Raw genomic sequence first — 18,232 nt, forward strand, 5'->3', positions numbered from 1 at the left:
ATTTCCCCTCTCCAGCCACTATCACTTCCTTCCATGCACCAGCTTGGGGAAAAGCCACTGTGGGTGGGTTAAGAGGCAGCCTCTCTCACTGGGCCCTTTCTCTTGTCCCACCTGGTCTCCATCCCTTCAGTAAGACCCAGGGAACCATACAGGTGTGCAAACATTCTCCTGCAGGACAGTGTCTCAGTGAGGACGTAGATTTTTTCTTCTTGTGACTGTTGGTATCTATGGCTAAAGGACAAAGTAAGCATGTTGTTATTTCTATTCCCCACCCCTCCCCAGGCTTCCAGAAGAGCATCTGAAAGCCATTCAAGATTATTTAAGCACCCAGCTCACCCTGGACTCTGATTTTGTGAAGTCGGGCTCCTGCAGTCTGCCTCATTTGAAGAAACTGACTGCGCTCCTCTGCAAGGAACTCTATGGGTAATGGCTGCCCGTGGGGGCGGGAGGGGGCGGGCTGGGGCGGGCTGGGCCAGAGAATGAGCTCGTTAGGGTGACCCTGCACTCCACCTGGCTGTCTACATACCTCTGCTCAACTCAGAATAATTGGGCAGTCGATGGGGTTTAGAAATCGTTGTGGTTGTCTGAGGTTTTGTTTTCTTGGTGTTTGAACTTGGTTGTTGTGTTTTTTTGGTTTTTTCTTTTAAACTAAAGTTAATTTGAGGCCAGTTGCTACAGGAAAGGGTGGGCAGAATGCACTGCAGCCCTTTCACACCAGCTCAGGATCTAATGTTTAAGGATTTTGCTACTATTCGTCCGTTGTGCAGCAGTCAGCACATTCGACAAGCCCATAAGGGCACCGAGAGGAAATAAATTAAAATCAGCCTATTATCTGTGTGGGTGTTGATGGCCCAAGATCGCCAGTGATGGCAGTTTTTTGAAGTGAGACAATTCACTAAGACTTTAATTTTCTGATATCAAATTCATTTTTACCAATTGGCAAAAATTCTAATATCTTTTAGAGTTTTTGATTATGGGTTTTAATTTCATAACCATTAAAATTAATTTCAAGTGTAATTACACTTCAAGTGTTATAAGGGCAAAATTAAGGCTGATAGCTGTCTAAAGAATTGGCCAAAGAGTATTTTAAAGGCTTGAAAAAATAGAAAATAACATTCAAAACATCTGAAAGAAATCCAAGGATCCAAAACAATCCCATTGCAAATGAAAGGTCAAAATTTTGGCTGGGAAAAGAGCATTTCATGTGGGTGAGGCTTTATCAGCCTATACTGTTGTGTGTTTTATTACATATACAGCAGTGTCTAAATTCTTTTTGTCAGCTTCTCTGGTGCTGTATCTATCTTAGCTTAGTTAATATGCAAAAAAGAATCTTTCACCATCAGTAGTCAAATTGAACTTTCCTTTTAAAGGCTCTTAAAAGCACAATCTGTACATTTGGTAAATTTAACAAATAATTTCTATGACAGATTGAGTGCTCATCACGTTGGCCGGTCAAGCTTAATTTCAGTGAGTTGGCTTTCAACTAATGTAATTTCAGCTAATTGTACCCAGAGCCATCACTTTTATAGACTTCCAGGGAGAGAGATTTTTCCATGTGACACTGTTGTTACAAATCATTTACCACTAGGGAAGACACACATGCACTCTCTCTAAGAAACAGAATTTCATGATGACTGGTAACAAGCTTTTATTTCTGCTCCAGTGAAGACTCTCCTCTTTGCTGCTTCCTTGACCAGGAGAAAATATACCTTTAAGTGTCTCCACAAGCGTCACCCAGTCACTCAGCACATTTCCCCAACACAGCATTGCTTCCTGGACTTTCCTGGGATCTAGGTAACCTCATTCTTACAGTGACAGCAGCTTCCTCAACATGGCTAGTTTCCCACACCTTTATTTACTGAACAGTTAACTTCCAGTTAGAAGTAGAGATACTATGATGGTGTAAACTCCCCACACGCTTGTTTGTCTTCGCTTCGTAGGCAAAGTGATAGTCAGGTTTGGAGACTTGGTTAGCTCAGGGATGGAATCTTAGAAAATCTTAGGAACAAAATTATGTTTCCTGTCCCCCTGCCACCCTGCAGATAGCGTTTAATGAAACTAACTGCACTTGTAGTTTTCAACTGCTTTGCTTGGAACAGCTCTTCAATGTATTCATTCATTCATTCACTCACTTAACAAATATGGATGAAGAGTCTCCACTGGGCTCTGTTCTGGGTGCTGGGATGCAGCAATGAACACAACACGCAAGGTCTCTGCTCTTTCAGACCTTGTTGGAGCTGACATCCTAGTGAGAAATAGAGCAGTTGATTAAGTCTGTAAATAAACAAGATAATTTTAATCAATATCATGACAAAATACAACAGAAAAATGTGATGGAGAGACACTGGGTGGAGGGTGCTACTGTCCTTTGGGGGTCAAGGATGCCTCTCTGAGGTGGTGACAGAGCTGGGACCTCAGTGACAAGAGGGAGCTAGCTATCCAGTTGCTTGGCAGAGGGATGTCAGGTACAAGTGTCCTGAGGCAGGAATGAGGTCAGCCTCAAGGAACAGAAGGAAAGTCTGTGTGGCTGGAGCATAAAGAGTGAAGGATAGTGTTAGGAACGGAAGTTGGGAAGAGTCAGGTGTAGAGTGGCCATATTTAGCAAATAACACAGGATGCCCCTTTAAGTCTGAACTTCAAATGAACCGTAAATGTTATTTTTAGTATAAGTATATACCACAATATTGGGATATACTTACCCTAGTAGATTATCCATTGTTTGTCTGAAATTCAAATTTAACTGGGTGCCCTGTGTTTTATCTGGCAATGCTAGCAGGAGCCACATCACGTGAGGCCTCCCAGGCCCTGGGGAGAGTGTCGGGACTGTGCCATAATGTGAGTTAGGGCTGTGGAGGCAGACCCAAAGCAGGAGACACTTCAGAGCTGCTGTGTGTGCCATGATGGTGGCCCGCGAGAAGGGAAGCGAGAGGAGGCAGGGATTTGTGTCTGTTTTGCATCCTGCTGAGTCCTGTGTTTAGACAGTCCCTGCACCCAGGAACAGCTGATAGATGTTAGTTAAATGACCCAAGGCTTGGGAGCATGTGGGTGCTGAAGGCTGGTGTGACCGGGGTGTGTGTGGGTGGTAGAGCTGGCAGAGGGTGACTAGGTTTTTGGTGCGAGCCACTGAGTGCGGGTGATGCCAATAACTTAGTTGGGGAAAGTCAAGGAGGAGGGGGGGATGGGGGGGTAGTTTCTCTGAACTACCATTGACTTGAGGCCTTATTAAGCATCCTATGAGCTGAGCTACCAACCAAGGAGTTAGTGCTAGAGGTTAGAGCCCAGGAGACCTTTGGGCTAGGGGTATGCATCTGGGAGGCATCTGCACGCAGCTGGCACTTGACACGGAGACAAGTAGGGCAAGGTCGCCGCAGGGGGTAGTGCAGATGGAGGGGATGGAGGCTAAACATTTCAAGGGTGGGTGGAGGAGGAAGAGCTGGATCAGGGGCTGAGGATGGTGCCAAAGCAGGCCAGGTTTGTTGACTCAGACCTGAGGAGTGAGACACAGTGCAAGATTGTACTCCTCCGCAAAAATGTCATCTAAGTGTCAGTACCTGCATCTGAAAGAAAGAGCTTCAGTGGCACAAAGGCTTAAGGAAGATTTATAACCCTAAGTTAGATTAACTAGAACCAGACGGTAACTTTTCCAGGGAAAGAGAATAAAGAATAAAGTCTCCAATCTGATAACCCCTGAAATGGAGCAATGAGAAGAATTGCAAGTAGAATTTTAGAATAAAATGTCGAAGTGTGAGAGAGGGCATTTTATCTATTAAGTGAGGACAGGGCACGGATTTTAATAAAGAAGCAAACCAACCAAAACAAAAATACTTCACCATTATAACTGCTTCCTTGGAGGCTATAAGTCCATAGTTTCCAAATCAAATTTGCAAATCAAATCACAAAACAGAGCAGAGTGTCAGAGAAATACATATATACAGAAGACACGGGAGGACTAAATGAGCATATGCAAAGAATGTGTGATTTAAAAAGTGATAGTCTTTGAAAAGGGCATAGAGATTCAACTTATACCTGGTAGCATGGGCTGTCCAAGAAGCAGTGGGAAAATGGTGGATAATTAATGACTAAATGTGTAAAAGGAAAAAAAAATGTTTCCAGCTTACGAAGGAGCTAAATCCAGGTATTGAGAAACCTCGTAAAGATCCAATGACAGAACAACCAGATAGGAGCTTCTACACCCCTCCTTATAATCTTCTAAACTGCAAGGGAAGATAAATTCAGGAAGCAAATAATTAGGAACAGCACCATTCCTTTTAAAAATTACAATATTGGTATTATTCATTCTCCTTGATGATATAAAAATTCCCAGGCAGTATCTCCAAGGAGAAGACTACTGACCTGGAAGTAACTCAATCTAGATATCATTCGAGAGACTAGGGAGTCTTGCAGGTTTTAAAAATTTGTGAAAATGTACTCATCACATTTCTTTACTTCAAAAAGTTTACAAGAGTTTTTTTTCCCCCAGAAGTTTTAGAGGGCTGGTGATCCTAAAAATAAGACCCCAGCAGCTAACCAAGCAGCTGGATATGAGTACACCCAAAGCAAAAGTGTTTGTTCTGTACCCCCATAGCACAATATGATGAAAGTAGAAATAAATAATAAAACTAGCCACAGCCACTCAACCATCTAGGCATGTTTAGATCATCTCTCCTAAATCATAGCTGAACTAAGGAAGGAACTGATGCAATATTAGCCTATGTGGGATAGGTTTGGGAACTGGGAGTAATCAAACCACTGTGTATCAGAGCTCTAAGTGATGTAGCCAAAGCACTATTTGGAGGAAAAGCCATAGCTTTAAAAGCTCTGTTATGAAAAGGGTGGTGGGTGGAATAATGAGTCAAGCATACAAATTTATGCCAGTTTCTCAGTCTCCTGAAGGCATCATGGGTCATATCCTGATTGCCTTGATATTTCCTGGGTCAGGCAAAGTACCAGAAACATTTGTCTGTCCAGTATTCATGAATGAAGATTGAATGTGTGCCAGCTGCAAGCCAGGCACTGTTCCACGGGCTGGAGATGCAGCAGTGAACAAAACAGCATCTTTAAGGAACCTCTGTTAAGAGAGTGAGCAATAACAATGGCTGCAAAGGAGAAGAGCAGGGGGAAGATAGTTAAAAACAGAAATAAATTAGAAGAAAAGTCAATTAAGAAAATTTTCAAAATTAGAAATGTAGGAGATTTAATAATCTGCACTAAAGATTTGCAAATCAATAAAGAAGACAGTGTACATTACATGGCTGCAAATTTTCAAATTATAATTAATTGAAACAAATATTTTATATGAAATGTGAAAATTACCATGCATGCCCTCCTTTGAACTTCCAAGGAATGATAACTATAATTTATCAATTATTCTTGAATGACAAAAATCTTCAGTATTCAAGAAAAGTAAGACTTAAATCCAAAACCCCGATCAAGATAATAGCCTGAAATAAACTATATCCAGCTTCATTTATTAATATGAATGTATAATATTTCAGTATTATTCTAGCAAATATAATTTAGTGATATGAAAAAATGTAGATTTTTGTCTAAGAAATTACCCCGAAGGTGAATGAACATAAAGAAAACACTGTAATTGAGCAGTAGACTAAGAGATGAAGGAATCATTTGCATAGATGTCTTAACAGACCTGATAAAATTTAAAAGCCATTTCTAATTTTTAAAAATTATTCAACGTCTTTAATAATGCAGTATGTGTCAAAGTAAAACCAATTATCCTTGACAGGGAAACATTGAAATCATTCCATTAAATCTTTTAACAAATGAAAAAGAGATGCTCATTATCACCTGATTATTTAATACTGTGAGAAATTTTCGCTAAAGCAAAAAGAGAAAAAGAAGCAAAGAATCAGAGAAGCAAAAATTAAGAAAACAACAGAACATCAGAATGTTTCTTCTGAGTCTGGAGGTCTGGGCTGGGAGATATTGGATGTGCTAGCCAGAAAGTGAGTGAGGAAGCTGGGGAGATTAACCCTCTCTCTGAGGCCAAGGTGGGAGGCGGCTGTCCTGGGAAGGTCCTTGCCCTGCCTGAGGACTGCAGCCCTCTCTGTCTCTACTCCCTGTCTCTCCTCGAGCTGGTGACCTGACGCGGAGACAAGCTTCCCAGGGCCCCTGCTGATGGTAACTTCCCCAGGCAGATCTGTATTATAAGGACCGTTCTTAAGTCTTCCAGCTCAAGTCCCTATGCATCATCAGTCACTGTGACCCTAACCAGCACCTCCAGACACATTTGGGAACCAGGTTACTCAAAATTTTACAAAGGTTTGAACTACAGAGGGTAACAGCATTATTCTTAGAAAACCCTAAAGATTCAGTTTGTGTATGTGTACTTGTGTTTTTCGGGTAACATTTTGAAAAAGGAGAACAATGAAGCAGACCTATTTGATGTTAAAGCATGTACTGAATTAGTGTTTTAGAATTGTTTTTGGTTTTTTGGGCTGGAATTCTTTGATGAAATGACAGTGGAAACAGAATACCACTATGTGCACAGTGAACAGAGCAGCTCTGGCAGAGGCAGGATCGAAAGCAAGCACCCTGTCTGCCCAGCACATACCTCCCTCTCCCGAGTCAGTTACATCCCCCCACCTTCCTTGACTCCCAAAGGAGTCCCAAGGATGGCCAGTCAAAGCCAGTAGGCTAAAACACCGTCCTTGCAATGTTACGGAAACAACAGGCCAGCCAAGAAACAAGCACCACTCGGAGGGTTGGAGTACTCAGATTTATTACGCCAGTGGGCTCAGAGGGGCTTCTGCTCCGAAGCTCTGAGCACCTCCAAGACGTGCAGATGAGGTTTTATAGGGTTAATTACAAGTATGGGGCTATTAGCCAATAAGGCTCAAACAACAGAAAGCAAGGAATCAGTGCACTGGAGCTTATCAGTTCGGAACAGATCACGTTACTGACACTTGTTGAGCTTGGATTTACGAGTTAGCTTGTTAGCCCAGTAAACTGACACTAAACTTCAGATTTACGAGTTAGCCCAGCAGAACTTGGATCAGTAAACCGACACTTACCACACTTAGATTTGTGACTTAGCTTGTTAGTCCAGCTGGGCTTTTCCTTCACAGCAACAGTGAGATGCTGTCAGTCTGCGAACATGGCATTGCCTAGTACATGTGGGATGCTCCAGAATTTTCATTGAATGAATGATATGGATTCTGGAAATAAATCCTATCACATTTAGGATGGGTTCGTGCAATGAACTAGCCCAAAAGAACTGTGAAAAACAGAGCAAGTGCAGTTCAGTGAAACTAAATAGCAATATGGAAAAAGATGAACTTATTTCCGCAATATTAAAAAAAAATTCCAGATGAGATATGGAATTAAAAATATATAACAACAACAACCCCAAGAAACCTTGTATATAACATAACTTTTAAAAGAGTGAGAAACCAATTTAAGAGGAGCAAGTAATTGCTCACTAGTAAATACTGATGACAATTTTTGAACTAAGATAAGCAAAAAAATTATCAAGGAAAAGATGAAAAACACAGCAATAAAAAACTATAAAGCACTTTATAATGAAATCTAGCCCACCGCAGATGAAAATAACAGAATGGGGGTGGGGGGCTTACAACACCTAGATTAAATAAAACACAAAGCAGTAAGTAAAGAGTTTATACCCATGTATAAAAATACCAACAAAATTCCCTGCAGAAAACCAACAAAGACATGAACAATTTATAGGAAGAGAAATACAACAGGTCGAAAAATACTTAAAGACTTTAGAAATTAAAGATATGCAAGTCAGTTCAGCACTGTTGAAATGCACTGTTACGCCCACTAAAAGAGAGAGAAGATTAGAAAGAATTCAGACAGCTCCCAGGAGGAGCAGGCTGGAGCAGTGCCCATGGCCCCGTAATGGGTGCCATCACTCAGAGGCTTGGCGATGTTGATCCAGAGTCACAGTCTCTGGTTAGCCTAAAATTGTCATTGAGAATAAGTAAAGAGGAGCTTTATGAACAAAGCTGTTCAGAGCAGCCTTCACTTAATAATCGCCAAGATCTCAAACTCACCCAATTATCTAGCAATTGATTTGGGCCCATTTCCTCAACAGAATATTTTGAAATCACCAAGACTGTTATATGTGTCAAAACATGAACAGTTTTTGATGAAATAATAAATGAAAAATAGAACTCAAAATTGCCCACCGTTCCTAAAACATTGGAAAACAGAAAAAATGAGAAGGAATAAAAAATCGGTAAAACCCCGGTATTGGAATTATCAGCGGATTAGGCAAGGACAGCTCTGTCTGGACGTCCATCTCTGCTGCCAGGACAGGGGTTGGAACCAGAAAGCACAGGCTGTGAGCACAGGAGGCCCCTGGGGCACGAATTTAAAATGCAGATTCCAGACCAGAGCCAGTCGGGGCCCAGACTTGTATTTTTCACACTCGGTGTAGGTACGATTCTTATAAACACTAAAGGCTGGGAACCGTGGATTACTAAATTATTTCAAAGTAGTTTTGTGATTCTAGATTTAAATTTTCTGCAGGCTGCGTAGTTGAGTGTGGCTAAACAGAAGTAAATCAGGTCTACACGTCACGGCTCCAGCTTGGTCTGGGTGGGGGACAGGCAGGCCAGGGCGTCGGGCAGGAGACGGGCCAGCATTGGCTGGCCTGGATCTTTGCCTGGGCTTGTCCTCCTGGGAAGGACCCCTGTCTTTGCCTGAGGGGGCGTGACCACGCTGCGTCTCTAGCTGGAGCCTTACTGGGACCTTACTAATCCTTGACCTTCGCCCTGCCCCCAGGGAAGTCACCCGGATCTTCCCTTCCCTGGAGTCTCTGCAGAAGCTGTTTGACCAGCAGCTCTCGCCTGGCCTCCGTCCACGGCCTCAGGTAAAGATTTTAGGGTTGAAAAAATGAGTCTGATAAAACATGTCAGGGTTGAGAGGTGGGGGGGGCTGAGAAGAGGTAGCCAAGGTCCTGAGGGCTCAGAAAGGAGCACTGAGTTTGCAGGAAACCAGAGTATGCATTGGGGTGGGGGTGGGATCCTCAGGACCCTGCCCCCCACCCAGAGGCATATCCCCCACCCCCTCCTGATTTTGATTTGAGGATTAAAGATTTCAAATTATGCAACTGCCAGTAAAACTCCTTGTTAGTGCTGAATAAGGAAGCAAGGAAGACCTTTCCCCATCAATTCTCATCAGAAACTGAAAAAACATGAGCGGTCTAAATGCTCGATCTGCCCCTTGCCCCAGGAAGAGCAGGTGAAGGTGGCCCACCCCTCACATACACACCTGCTCACGCCTTGGCAGGGGGCCAAGGCCAAGTTATCCACTGAGCAAAGGTCTGTGTAACAAAGTGTCATCGGCAAAGTTAAAAACAGCAAAGGCAGTATCTCCGGAGGAAGCACTTGAAAGAAATGTAAGGGACAAAGGATTATGTTTAAAAGTAAACCCTTCCACAAATAATTAAATAAAAACAACCAGATTTTTTTAATGGGGAGAGGATTTTTAAAGGCTGTTTGACTGAAGAGGGACTGGGGATGGCCAGAATACACTTGAAAACATGTACAATCTCACCTCATTAGTAACCGGCAAATGACCTGTGAAACAGGGAGCTCTCATCCTGCCTACGGCATGGGGAAATTTTGCCTGGGGAAGCCAAGGCTTGACCAGGGTGTGTGGATCAGGGGCTCACATGGGTTCACAGCTCAATGTTGGGAGTGGAATGGGTTTTCTAAAAGGCAATTTAGCCATTTGCATGAAAATGTTAAATGCCCAGCATCCTTTAAGCAAATAGATCTACCATAGGCAGCTGCCTTAGGGTCTACACATTTGCACAGAGATGTTAACAAAGATGTTTAGTGTAGCTTTGTCTCTAAAAAGGAAAAACATTGGAAATCACAGAGAGAGGGTTAAAGTATGAAGCAGAATTATGTTCTAAAGTGGATACGCTGATGTAGAAAGGTCTCCAAGGCATACTGCTGGATAAAAAAAGCAAATGGCAGAACAATGGATAAACTAGGATGTGAGTCTACACATGGAAATCGGACCAGGAGTGTCTGCACCCAAAGGGCTACTCTAGTCACCATGAGGAGGCGATGGAATTGGGCAGAAGGGGGCTGGGCAGGGGAGATTTCAAGTTTGCCCAGATGGTTTGTGTTTTAATTGAGAAAATATGTTTGTGCTCTGTTTGTACAACTTAAAAATTCATCAGAAAAAATAAAAGGTGATTTTGCTTTCCTCGAAGTGAATGATGAGTTAATTTCTGGGAAAGTAAAAGCAAATCTAGACAAAACAGGGGCCCTGCGAGACGCTAACATTTAAATAGTTTGAATAGAAGATCACACACCCAAATCTTTGAAGTAGATTAGAAGAGGAAGAAGCTTCCAGAGAGGTAGGCTGCCAGCAGCCACACCCCAAAGTGGTGCCCTGTGTGCTGAGGCCAAAGCGTTTGCATTTGGTAGCAGGACAGAGCGGTGACAGAATGGCATTCGCCAGGGATGTAGAGAAAGGGTTCTAGATGCCAACCTCTCTTCTAAGATGCTGACTTGTAAAAAAAATCTGAGAGTATCTTGTTGGCTTCAGAAATTCACAAATGGGAGGAGAAGTTCCAAAACTGCCTGAGGTAGAGGAAAGAACTCTGGCCTCTGGAGCAAAAACATCGGAATTCAACATCTGACTCACCTCCCACCCCGCCCTTAGTTTCCTCATCTGTGAAACGGGCATAGTCATATCTGCCACTGCAGGATTATGGGAAGGAGTGAGTGAAACTGCTTGGGTGAGTCGTCTGGCTGGGGCAGCCTCTCATCAGCCTTAGGCCCCTCCCCTTAGGTAGACGAGGCAAGATGGGGACCCCTGGACCCCTGCATGGAATTTGTTTGAAAACTGCTGGGAGGTACAAAATGCAACACTATTAGAATGACTGCTGGCCTGAGGTTTGGGGAGAGACCTGGGTCTGCCCTGTGTGAGAAAGGATGAGTTGTTAACCTTGGAGCCCACATCCTCTGAAGGTCAACTGAAAAGCTAAGTGAGATAACCCGGTCAGCTTTTGTAAACCCACAGGTGGCCCTCAGACCAATTTGCCCACGTTCAGACTAAGTTGTGAACTATGCCCTCAGCCTCGACAATAGTGACACTCGGGGCTGAGACCGTTCTGTGTGTTGTAGGATGTTAACGCCTCCTGGGCTCTACCCACTAGATGCCTTTAGCATCCTCTAGTTGTTACAGCCCCAAATGTCTCCAGACATTGTCAAATGTCCCCGGAGGGCAAAATCCCACCAGCTGAGAACCGCTGGGCTAGATCTACATCCAAATCTCAAGTCTGGACTAGCTTTGCGACCTTGGGCAAGTGACTCACCATTCTGACTCAATTTCCCCCTCTGCAAAAGAAGGATTAGAAGAACCAATACATTCTAGTGGGGGAAACGCACAACGAACCAATAAACAATCATGATGACCGATACGAAGCAGAGCAGGGTGATCTAATAGAGATGACTTTGGCTTATGTGGTTGGAGAAGACCTCTCAGTGGCTCTGAGACCTGAGTGACAAGGAAGTGGCCTTCCCAGATGATGTCCTTGCTTCTAGGGATTCCTCAGAAAGTGCTGCTCAGGGCCATGGACAGATCGGAAGTGAGGATGAGAGGGGCTGGGGGTGAAGGTAGATCATACAGAGCCTCAGTGAGTTTGGATAATTTTCTCCCAGTGGCGGGAAGCAACTAGGTATTTCAAGCAGGAGACAGGTTGTGTTTTGGAAGTCGGGCACGAGCCGGTGCATAGACATAGAAGGTGGAAATCTTGTAATCAAGGACAGTCCTAGAGTTTTGTTTAAGCAACTGAGTGGCTGAGGTGAGAAGCACTAGGAAAGAAGCAGATTAAAGGGAAGAAGAAATGAAGATTTATTTTTTGGTCATCGTAATCTTGACGTGATTGTAGATACCTCTGATCTCCTTGTGGGCAAAGGGGCCAATAATCGTGCTTACAGGGCTGTCGGGGGGATGAACCAAGATAAAGCATGGAGAGCGCTTGGCCTGACGCCTCTCAGCAGCTGCACTCAGCCCTCCATCTTTATTTGCTCTTCCTCACGTCCCAGGGGCCTGCTGAGGCCAATCCAGTCAACGTGGTGGCCAAGCTCAGCCAGCTGACAAGTCTGCTGTCCTCTATTGAAGATAAGGTACCTGGGGGATCCTGCAGCTTCCCTTGGCTTCTCTTGGGTCCCTTGGCTTCTCTTGGGTCCCCTCTAGGCTCAGAGAATGCCCAGGTGTCCCCTTGACTCTGTCCCAACTGCTGCTGCCTTCCTGACACCCCCCAGCCTGAAGGGCCCCTGCGTTTATACCCACAGGTCAAGGCCTTGCTGCATGAGGGTCCTGAGTCTTCCCACCGGCGGTCCCTCATCCCACCAGTCACCTTCGAGGTAAGTGGCTGTGCACTCGTGCTCCACACCTGGGAGCTGGCGGGCTTTTGGCTCAGCGGGACCTACTCCCTGGGAAGATGATTAAACATTAGAGTGGGTGCCCGGATGAATGTGTGGAACTTCCTTCATGGGGAGGCTTCCAAGGCAGGAGCTTCTCCTTGGCCCAGGATGCCAAAATGCATCCTTCTCCAAATGGGGGCAGTAAGTGTCGTCAAACAGGGGGCCCCCAGAATGGCTGCAAAATAGTGCCTTGAGGGGGGATTAGGGGGAAAAGTGATTTCTATGATTTCCCAGAAAGTGACTGAGTTAGCAACTCCAGGCCCAGAAATTTGTTTTTCTCAGGGTCCCCAGAGACTCTGCAGCAGCTAGCCCAGCACTGGTTCCACGTTCCAGCGCAGGGCAGGATACCCGCCCCCAGGTCCCTGCTAGCCCGGGTGATAACGCCGTGCCAGGATGTATTTCCATCTTCTGAGCGTGCCTAGACAGTTGTCTTTTTCCTAATTATCATCAGTAAATGTTCATTTATCAGTTGTAACAAGGTCCAGGAGCTTAAATCTATCACTTAAAATCCTTTCTGGAAGTAGATGACACGTCAGATTAATGAGTGTTGTCAAATTAAGCAGGGAATGAGCCGTTTTCCAGTAGTTCATCTGTTTCCTCCACCAGACCTGTTGGTGGAACAGCCGACGTGCACATAACGGGCAAGCCGGGCTCCTTCCACATTTTAGCGATTCTCAGGCGCTGCCTATGCAGACTCCCCCTTGGACGTAGAAGCCTGGCGGCCCCCCACAGGGCACCGGGGCTGGACACACGGCCACGGGCTGCCCAGCTACACTGACGAGGGCCTGATGGCCTGGCACTGTGAAGGCCGGGAAGGAGAAGGGACTGCTGACATCCCCTCTTCCCCTCCTCCCTGCCCTCCTCCCCCTCTCCCCGCTCCTCTTCCTCCTTTTCACAGGTGAAGTCAGAATCTCTGGGGATTGCTCAGAAACTGCAGCTCAAAGTCGATGTTGAGTCCGGGAAGCTGATAATTAAGAAGTCCAAGGATGGTTCTGAGGACAAGTTCTACAGCCACAAGAAAAGTAAGGCCTCCTGATGTCTGGGAAGTTCTCTCTGCTGATGCCCTTACTGTGGCCGGGCAGCGGCAGGCTGCCAGGGAAAAAGTCCTGCCAGGCGCTTTCCACCCCTGTGCCGGGATGCCCACCAGCCCTCACCCTGCCTGTGGGACCCCTCCCCTCCGCTAAACCCCCATCTCATGCCCCCTCCATCATGAGCCTGCTCGTATGCTCCACCTGCTTCCTCTGATCCTGGGGAAACGAGTTTACACTCAGCTGTGGGTGGTGGTTCCGCGTGTATATGAGCTCTTCTCTGCTAAGAGACAGGCTGATGCATGTGGTCATCACAGTGTCTGGTTCAGGTGACCGAATCAGGTGGCAATTCTAGGGCAGCGTGGACAGAGAGACAGTTTAGCATGGTGCTGAGCTCATGGACTCTGTTTAAATTCACATCCCAGCTCTGCCACTTAGCAGCTGTGTGACCTTGGACGCATCACTTCACCTCCCCGGGCCACCATTTCCTCATTCGTAAGATGAGGATGATGAGGATCAAGTGAATTAATCCACATGCAAGGCTTCTTAAGAAAACTAGCACATAGGACCCACTCTGGGCAACTGAGGCTTTGCATTTTCCTCATCAAAATAACTCATCAGTAAAATGGAAAGTGTTCACAGACCAAATGCTTCTGGAGAAGCTGCAGGGGGCCAGGCACTGGGGATCCAGAGAGCAAGGCAGTCAAGGACTCTGCCCAGATGGAATTTACATCCCCTTGCATTGAGTGGCCAATACATACGTCAGCAGGATGAGTCCAGCTCGGAAGGAAAGCACAGGTGGTGGGTGGGGGATAACTGGGCGTGGGAAGCAGCTCGGGGAGGCAGAGTCTGGAGTTGGCAGCATCGATGGGGAGGATGGCGAGTGACAGCCGGGCAGTGTGGCCAAGGTCGGAAAGAGAAGGGCTGCAGAGAGGCTCCCGGGGGTGGGACCCCTGAAGGGCAGCTGGACTTTAGGTGGCAACCGAGCAGAGTGATGGAAAATGCACAGATGTGGCCCTGCCTGGACTTGGAGCCCCGCCTGCCGCAGACGGGACAGCTCCAAACCTCTCCTTGTGTACAATGAGAGGGACCTATGTGTTGTAATGTGGTCTTTTCTGAGCCGCATTTCCTTACTTGATCTCATTTTATCGTCACAACAACACTTTGAGGGAAGTAGATTTATAGCGAAAAGCACTGTGCCTGAGAGGGTCTGCGTGTTTACTTGCCCGCAGTAACTCAGCTGGTCAGAGGCAAACCCGCTGCATTCCCCGCCCCCCTGGGCAGCGTGGCAGGCAGACGCAGGCACACTGCTCAGCGCTGCTGTAATCCGGGCGGGAGGGGGAAGGCGCATGCCGGCAGGGAGCTGGAGGAGAAGCAGGGAGGCATGCAAGTTAGCAGAACCCAACTTGGATGGGGTGTCCTCTGGATGGGAGGGCAGCAGGAGGAGTTTGCTTAGCTGTCCTGGAATCAAGAACTTGCAGACAGCCGGGACCGAGTGGATGAAGGCGTGAGACGATGCTAAGAGGACGTTTGCGCGCCAGGCCGGTTAGCCCACGGCATTGGGTCCTTGCAGGGGCTGGCAGGCAAAGGGCCCAGGTGAGGGTGGCTGGGCAGGAGGAACGCAGGAGGCAGGGGTGATGCCAGAGCCCCCGTGTAGGGGCCACACGGGGCTGGTGGTCGCCAGCAGAGCAGAGGAGACCTAAGGAAAGCCCACCAGTTTCCCCAGCAGCCCCAGTTCTGGCTGATGGATATCAATAGCTGTGATGCTGTGGTTCTTTGTGTATGTGGCCGATAGGTTCCCCGAGACCCTTGAGAAGTGCTGTGGACCTCCCCGCCTCAAATAAATTCCCCCTTCAACAGTTTGTGTTCTGTTTCAGGTTTATAGACCCCTGAAGACAAAGTCCCTCTGGTCTGTAAACACTATTTTTCACTCTCCAAGATCTGAAAATCTGCTTAGTAGCACATAACTAGGGATGCTAGAGTTAGCAAATGGAAATGCAGGATGCCCGGTGAAACTTGAATTTCTGATAAACAATGAATAATTTTTTAGTATAAGTGTGTCCCATGCAATACTTGGAACAAACACATAGTAAAAAAATTATTCCTTTTTCTGAAAAGGAATCACAGGTATCCTGGGTTTTATCTGGAAATCGCAAGCAAGATCAGCATCTTTTGTGCTTAATAAAGTAGTATGGGGAGAGAAAAGAACAAAAAAGGATAAAATAGAAAACACCAAAGTGGTTTTGCAGAGAGTAAAGGTAATTTTTAAATATTTGTTCATGAAACTTGCGTTGTAGTTACACATACACAGAAATTGTGTGCATGGGGTCACCACATGAAACCTTTTTCCTGCTGTCTGGAAGCAGAGGACTCTGGTCTGGTTCTGTTAGAAGCCTGACTTGTGGGATGGAATGTTCTGGAGGCGGATGCTAGTCTGAGACCACGGCTAATGGCTGGAATTGAAAAGATAAGAAAATCCTACTGTACTAGCCTCCTGGGCAGGTGCCCGTGGGGAGCGTGGCCTGTGCTTCCACGCCGCCCACTGCCGTTTCGCCCATGGGCTAGGGTGGCCTTCGGGGACTGTCCTGGCTCAGCACCACCAGCTCTGAAGCACGCACCAGCAGAGGTGGCAAAGGGAAGAGGTTGTGGCATGTCCTACAGGCCTCTAGGGTACACCACACGAGCCATAGCTTTGCCCCATCAGGAACCCTGGTTTGAGCTGTCCATCCAAATGGCAGACATTTGGCCTGACAGCCAAGCCCTGCAAATAATGCCATTGCCCTTAGAGGTCCCTAGCTTTGGACCTCCAGAGGCTCAGGAAGGAGATCATATGTTCAGCATCAATTTGATGCCAGACACTGTGCTGGAAATAGTGGGACAGAGGGTAAGAGCAAACATGGGCTCTGGGCTAGACTGCCCAGGTTCAAATCCAGAGCCTTGACGCTTGCTAGCTGTAGCACCCTGGCCTAGTTACTTAACCTCTCTGTGCCTCCGTTCTCTCATCTGTGAAATGGGAATAATAATAATAGATGTCTTGCAGACTTATCGTGAGTAGGTGAGCTAGAGCATGTGAGAGTATCTTCCTTGTGCCCAGGAGCAGCAATGACCCCCTGGCAAAGTGTCCGGCAGAGGCCAAGGAAAAAGAGGGTCTGTCCCACATGGGCTTGCCCTGCCCTGCAACCTCCTGCTCTCAAGGCCCACCTGGGCGGTGGCACCAAGGTCCAAGGGATGCTCTTGGGGCAGGAGGTGGGATGGAAGTCGGGACCATCCCAGTGCAGGAGGTGGGGTACAGTGAGGAGAAGAGTGTAGATAGCACGAGGAGGTGTTAGAGGCCCAGTGTTGAGTCCCAGCTCAGCCACTTGTGACCTTGGTCTAGTGCCTTCTCTCTGTCCTCAGTTTACATTTCTGTCAAATGGGTAGAGTAGCATTCTGTAGGGCTACTGTAAGTCTTAAATGGGAAAACGTCAAAGTATATAATGCCTAGAGTCTAGTAGGTGCTCAGTAAAATCGGCTGCTTCCACCGCCATCATCATCATTATGATGATCTCTCCAAGGCAGCTCTTTGAGGAAGGCAGAATTGAGCAGTGAGGAGGAAGGGTCAGGAGACGAAGTCCCTAGACACTGGAGTGTGACAAGCTGTCATATTCACAGAGTTGAGATCACAGTGTCAGGCAGGGCCACTCTGTCTACTGCCAAGTTGGGTAGGAGAGAGGGAGAGAGAGGATGTGAGCAGGGGAGGGCTGTTGAAAGTGATCAGCTTAGACCCATACTTTCCTCTTAACTATCACAGAAAATGACTTACAACTGAAACGGGTGGACCCAACTTTGACTAGAGGAAACGGAAACCCAAGATGAGTAAAGAGATTGTCAAAGAGTGCCTGATTGCTCTAAAAAACTTGAGCTTTCTGGACTGAAAGAAATGCCTGTCAGATTCTGAGAAGCACTGTGAACTCTTGTCAGTTTAATTCAATGGACGTTTTTCTTTTGAGCATTTTCTGTGGGCCAGGCCTGAGTTAGAGCCCTCCCTCAAAGGACCTGCAGTTCAGGAGGGAAGGCTGACATGTGGGCATGCATTAGAATGTGGCAGGTGGAAAGTTATCCCTGGAGGAGGATTGATTAGCTCTGCTGTGGGGTGGTGCAGGGAAGCTTCACACCACAGAGGTGGCTCTGTCTGGGCTTTGAAGGATGAATAGGAGTTTAAGCACGTAGTAGGTAAGGGCACTTGGACTGAGAGAGTAGCATGTACAAGGAGTGGAATAGGTTGTTAGGGAAATCACATATCACCTGTTGCGGCCTTGGAGGGAGGAGCAGCGGGGCAGGGAGTCCCAGATGTGGGCAGGGCCTTGAAAGCCAGAGGTTTTCTCCTGGGGGTTAAAGAGCACAGACAGGTTTACCACCTACAGGGGTGAGTAGACAGCTTTGTGGGATTATAGACAGTGGGCGTTGCCGTCAGATCCTGTTTGGGTGAAAGATCCAAGCTAGAGATGAGTAGCCTGGAAAAAAAGCCCAGTTGGAGTCTAGAATGAACTATTATAGCATGGGTTTGTGAGCCCTTAAAAGAGGAGCATGGATGCCCAGAGCCAGCCAGCCAGACTATCTGGGACCTCACTTACCTGGCTCCTCTCCCACCTGGCTCCTTCCCCCCTCGAGGCCAGTGGGGCCTGGTCCATCCTCTGTTGTGGCACCTGTTACATCAGAGCACAATTATGTGCTCACAGGTCCCCTCCTCCAAAGTGGATGGGGTCTTTACCTCGCACAGGACCTGGTACT

The 18,232-nt window shown here is 46.7% G+C and overlaps 1 protein-coding gene across 1 annotated transcript in view; it reads left to right on the forward strand.

Moving 5' to 3' along the window:
- Positions 1-18,232, forward strand: part of INPP5D (inositol polyphosphate-5-phosphatase D) — a 114,040-nt gene that overhangs the window by 53,433 nt on the left and 42,375 nt on the right. Inside the window, exons 5-9 of the mRNA XM_064485272.1 lie at positions 283-423; positions 8,767-8,854; positions 12,054-12,134; positions 12,303-12,374; positions 13,333-13,456. Coding sequence (XP_064341342.1) covers positions 283-423; positions 8,767-8,854; positions 12,054-12,134; positions 12,303-12,374; positions 13,333-13,456 — 506 coding nt within the window. The remainder of the gene's footprint in view (positions 1-282; positions 424-8,766; positions 8,855-12,053; positions 12,135-12,302; positions 12,375-13,332; positions 13,457-18,232) is intronic.

The sequence above is a fragment of the Camelus dromedarius genome, chromosome 4, assembly GCF_036321535.1.
Source record: "Camelus dromedarius isolate mCamDro1 chromosome 4, mCamDro1.pat, whole genome shotgun sequence".
NCBI classification, from domain to species: Eukaryota; Metazoa; Chordata; class Mammalia; order Artiodactyla; family Camelidae; genus Camelus; species Camelus dromedarius.